This window comes from Erinaceus europaeus, unplaced genomic scaffold (genome assembly GCF_950295315.1).
Source record: "Erinaceus europaeus unplaced genomic scaffold, mEriEur2.1 scaffold_605, whole genome shotgun sequence".
Classification (NCBI taxonomy): Eukaryota; Metazoa; Chordata; class Mammalia; order Eulipotyphla; family Erinaceidae; genus Erinaceus; species Erinaceus europaeus.
In genome coordinates this window covers 71856-77344 of record NW_026647704.1, presented here as the reverse complement: position 1 = coordinate 77344, position 5489 = coordinate 71856, and the positions used below count along the sequence as shown (strand labels likewise).

The window sequence follows — 5489 nt, the reverse complement described above, 5'->3', positions numbered from 1 at the left end:
CTGAACTGAAGAAATAAGCTGAGGGAAGGGAAAGCAGACTAACAGAAGCAGAAAACAGAATTAGCCAGACAGAGGATAAGCTAGAGAAAACTAAGAAAGAGGTAAAAGAGCTCAAAAAGAGATTGAGAGACACTGAAAACAACAACAGAGACATATGGGATGGTCTCAAAAGAAGTAACATTCCTGTCATTGGCCTACCAGAGGAAGAAAGAGAGGAAGGGGAAGTAAATATTCTAGAGGAAATAACAGAAGAAAACTTCCCAGACCTAAATAACAGAAAGGACATTAAGATTCAAGAGGCCCAGAGAGTCCAAAACAGAATCAACCCAGACCTGAAGACACCAAGACACATCATAGTTACAATGAAAAGAAGTAAGGATAAAAAAAGGATCCTGCAGACTGCTAGAGAAAAACAAAAAGTCACATACAGGGGAAAACCCATAAGACTATCAGCAGACTTCTACACTCAAACTCTAAAAGCCAGAAGAGAATGGCAAGAAATCTATCAAGCCCTGAATGAAAAAGGGTTTCAACCAAGGATAATATATCCTGCTAGACTTTCATTCAAAGTAGATGGAGTCATCAAAACCTTTTCAGACAAACAACAGTTAAAGGAGGCAACCATTACCAAACCTGCCCTGAAAGAGGTTCTAAAAGACCTCTTATAAACAAGAACATCATCATAATACTTAGCATACATCAGAGCAAATAAAAAAGTTGTTGAATAATGTCACTACAATATATTAAATCCATAATATCAACAAATGTCAATGGCTTAAACCCATTAAAAGGCACAGAGTGGGAGGATGGATCAGAAAACACAACTCAACCATATGCTGCTTGCAAGAATCCCACCTGACCCAACAAGACAAACACAGACTTAAAGTGAAAGGATGGAAAACTATCATACAGGCAAATGGACCACAAAAAAGAGCATGAACAGCCATTCTCATCTCTGACACAGTAGACTTTAAAGTAAGTAAAGTAATAAAAGAAATTAAAATTGTAGTACAAACAGCTAAGCAGAAAACTGTAGAAATACAGATTCCTACACAGAGAAATAGGATCAAAGTATTTTTATAATCTAAGGTAAAAAGCCATTATATGGTTTAAAAACAACAACTCTGCTCCTTTGTGGATTTTATGAATTGCTAAAGACTGAGTGGGCTAGCATGAGAATGTAATGTCCTTTGAGGCTATGGACAATAAGATGACACCATTTCCTTTTTACTCCATGCACTTCATTCAATAAGCATCTCTGAGCACAGAGAAGAGAATGAATTGTTCTGAGAAAGCTGTCTCAACAGGCGTACCTGGGGTTACAATAGTCAATGTTCAACTTCATCCAGATACATTCACCATAAAATCATAATATTCTGGGCAAAAAGCAGCAAAGTATTGTCATCTCAGGACACTGTGGAAAAAACATTACATGGGGGCCAGGTAGTAGCACACATAGTATGAACCCCCTACCTGTAGGGGAGTTACTTCACAAGTGGTGAAGCAGGTCTGTAGGTATCTCTCTGTCTCTCTCCTTCTCTATTTTACCTCACCTCTCAATTTCTCTCTGTCTTATCCAATAAGAAATGGGGAAAAAATGGCCTTCAGTAGCAGTGGATTCATAGTGCTGGCACCAAGCTCAGGCAAAAAGAAAAAAGGGAGGAGGAGGGGGGAGGAGGAGGACCGTTAGAGGTGTGGAGTAGCTACAGGAGAGGTAGGATCATTTGTGAAAGGTTGGGCTCAAGATCATGTTCACAGTGTTTAAGACTAAGGTTTGAGTGGAGCATCAGTGAGCACCTCTCACCTGTACCTATCAGCCATGAACAAGTGACAAAATAAGAGTAAGTTGAAACTGGGAGACCTCCAAGAAACAAGTGATTCATCAAGTTAGCAGTGTTTAAGGATGACCCAAAGTCAAGCAGGGAATAGAAATTAAGTGGAAAAAGAAAGCCTTGTAAGCTTGCCTACAAGATAACATCAGTGAAAATCTGAAACCTGTGGTTTTCCAAAGGTAACCCTAGAGATAACAAATCCCAAACTCAGGTTAACTTACAAAAGTAGTTCAATCCTAACTAAAGGTCTCAGAAGAGAGATGGCATGTTCATCTTCAAGATTCTTTCCTTAGTACCCTCCCACCCCACAAAATCACCTGTCTCTGCTATCCTATACAACATTCTCACTTTCAAGAAAAAAGTTACAAGGGTACAAATGATAAGAAAAGAATGCAGTCTCAAACAGACAAAACAAACATTAACACTAGACCTAGATATAACAGAGATGCTCTAACCATGGAACAAAGAACTTAAGTTTACTATAATTAAGATATTGGTAGCAAGAGGGGAGAGGGGGCTCCAGAGGATCTTAAATTGTGCCCCCTCCCAAACTACTGAATTAGTTACTTTACCATCATGGCAACCATGGGCTTCAAAAAAAAAAAAAAAACAGCAGAAACTGGTCACCATTACCTCAGCAAGACTGACACCAAGAACCTGCATTACTAGCAACATACAGGGAGTGATGGATCCTGGGAGCCTGGCACCTATCAGTAAGGACTGTGGCAGTGAAGGTTTTGGGAAGAGTACAATGGTTTACAATAAGATTTATTCTAAATTACATATATATTTCTGTCCCTAGTTCCCGACATCCTTATGACTTCCTAAGTGGTAAAAGAGTACTAGGAGAATCTTTTGGTACAATATTTGATCTTGACCTTGCCTCAGACACAGGTCTACTAGAACACTCCTAAGTGACAAGATCACTAAGAAGATGCTTTGTTTAACTACAGTGACTCAACCTGTGTTCCTGATAAGTCATTGATGGGCACTGGTTACCAGAAAGATAAAATCATAGTTATGCTTAGGAAGCTTGAAATTTTCAGCCTTATCCTTCATTCTCCCTCAACAGGAGAGAAGGAGTAGAAATTAAGTTAATAATTGATCATGTCTGTGTGAGGAGCCCCAATAGCATGAGGTGTGGGAAGTCTCCAGGCTGTTGAAAGAATTCACATACAAGGAGGAGGAAACAACCCAGTTCTGTGGGGATAGATGATCTTGCATTAAGAACTTTCCTAGACATGGTCTTACATATCTCTTCAACTGTATCCTTTATCATACTTCCATAAACTAGTACATGTTTCTCTGAGTTCTGTGAGCTTCTCCAGCAAATCAACTGAATGCAAATGAGGAAGGTATCATACTGAGAATCTGGAGATTCACTGCCTCTGATTGGCTGAGCTCATAGTCAGTAGGCTGTAACTCTATCACCATGTAGACAGTATTGAAATTGAACAAAACTGTAAGACACCCCAAGAGTTGCCATAGAGATTTCTTATTGTAGAGGGAAATTTTTCACATTTGTTGACCAGAAACGTCTGGAGTAACATGAGCTAGTAAAGGAGAGGTAAGAAGGACAGGAATTTCCCCTATTTCAGTAAAGAACTGGTTCATCCCCCTAAAATACAGATGATATTGTAAGTAGAATTGATTTATTATCTTCTTTCTGAATTACTACTTAGCAGTGTATACTATGCAACTCATTTTTTCTGTATACAACTTGGCTGAATTTGTTTCTGAACTCTTATGACTTTCTCATGTATACTTGGGCATTTTCTATATATATAGTCTTGTCACCTACGATCATACCATCTGTTAATAGTTTTTTCCTCTTCCCTTATTCTGAGAAATTGTGCTTTAATAATTTAAAGGTATATAAGTCAAGATTAAGGAAAGTGAAATGAAACCTACAGCTGAGAAGTATGCTGCACAGTAGCACTAATTCTGATTCTGAAGTTGACTGAATTTGTTTTTTACCACTCTACATATATTTTTTTAATTCTTTATTGGGGGATTAGTGGTTTACAGTTATAGTAAAATACAATAGTTTGTATATTACCACTCTACATTTTTAAAACCTTTTAAATAAGAAAGTATTTCTTAGAAATGGATAATTACCAAAAAGGCAATGAAAGAAGGCAAATATCACCAGTGAAATAAGCTCACCTAAAGCAAGAGCCAAGTCTACCTTTATTTTCACCCGTCAGTAGTCAAGAAAATTCATGGAAAATTCCTGAACCTGAACTGGCTAGATCTGTTGACTGAAATTTGTGGCATTCCTGAGGATATTCTGCACATCTCCCTCTGTAATCTAAGCTGTTCACTATCCAGCACTATTTGCCATGATAATGTAAGTTTACAAACACGTTTGGAGTGCTTCCTGCATGTTGTCATTATGGTTTTTCTTCTCATTCTTTTGTAGTTATGGAACCATATGAAATGAACAACCAAACATATGTTACTGAATTCATCTTCTTGGGGTTTTCCAACCACCCTCAACTACGGGGCTTATTCTTTTTGATTTTCCTTGTCATTTACCTGATAACCCTCCTAGGAAACATGCTCATCATAACAGCCACCAAGATTACTCCTGCTCTCCACACTCCAATGTATTATTTCCTCAGTAACTTGAGCTTCTTGGACATCTGCTACACATCCACCACAGTCCCAATCATGCTGGTGAACTTCTTCCGGGAGAGGAAGACCATCTCCTATGAAGGCTGCCTTTCCCAGATCTTTTTCCTTGTGACTTGTGCGGGCACAGAAGGTGTCCTATTGGCTGCTATGGCTTATGACCGCTATGTTGCCATCTGTCACCCTCTTCAATACCCAATTCTCATGAGTGCCAAGGTTTGTGTCTGTCTGGTGACCGGGTCCTGGCTGTGTGGGCTGGTGAATTCTGTGACACACACAGCACTGGCAGCCACACTCACTCTGTGTGGGCCTAACCAGATCAGCCACTTTCTCTGTGACATCCCATTGATCCTGAAGCTGTCCTGTTCAGACACCTCTGTCAATGAGTCTGTGCTCCATGTGGCCAGTGCCACCATTGGCCTGAGCCCCTGCCTGTTTACTGCAGTGTCCTACACACTCATCATCTCTGCCATCTTGAGGATTCCCTCTGCTCAGGGCAGGAGCAAGGCCTTCTCGACCTGTGCATCCCACCTCACTGTGGTGGTGATCTTTTTTGGAACAGCCAATTTCAACTATGACCGGCCCAGGGAAGGCTACTCCCTGGACATGGACATCCTGGTGTCTGTGCTCTTCTGTGTTATGACCCCCATGTTAAACCCCATCATCTACAGCCTGAGAAACAAGGAGGTCAAGGGTGCACTGCAGAAGCTGACTAGAGAAGGAGATGCTCTAGTGAGCTAAGTGATTAGTTCTTCCTTCTGTAAAAAATTTTTGTAAACATTCATGCATATTTTATTTGTATAGAGTTTATAGCTAAGAGTAGATAATCAGATCATATGGTAACTCTATGTTTAATTTGAAGCTTGGAGCTTGAAAAAAATCATGTTAAGTGAAATAAGCCAGAAAGTAAAGGATGAATATGGGATCATCCCACTCATAGACAGAAGTTGAAAAATAAGAACAGAAAGGAAATCACAAAGCATAACTTGAACTGGATTTTGTATATTGCACCAAACCATTAAT

The 5489-nt window shown here is 39.6% G+C and overlaps 1 protein-coding gene across 1 annotated transcript; it reads left to right on the top strand.

Moving 5' to 3' along the window:
* Positions 1-4256: 4256 nt before the first annotated feature.
* LOC103118475 (olfactory receptor 5J3-like) lies at positions 4257-5207 on the top strand. The gene has a single exon (XM_007528696.2). The coding sequence runs from the start codon at positions 4257-4259 to the stop codon at positions 5205-5207; it is 951 nt and encodes a 316-aa protein (XP_007528758.2).
* Positions 5208-5489: the final 282 nt, after the last annotated feature.

What these genes read in the sequence shown, in the direction of transcription:
- LOC103118475 (XM_007528696.2), top strand. Translation starts at nt 4,257, where the DNA reads ATGGAACCATATGAAATGAACAACCAAACATATGTTACTGAATTCATC.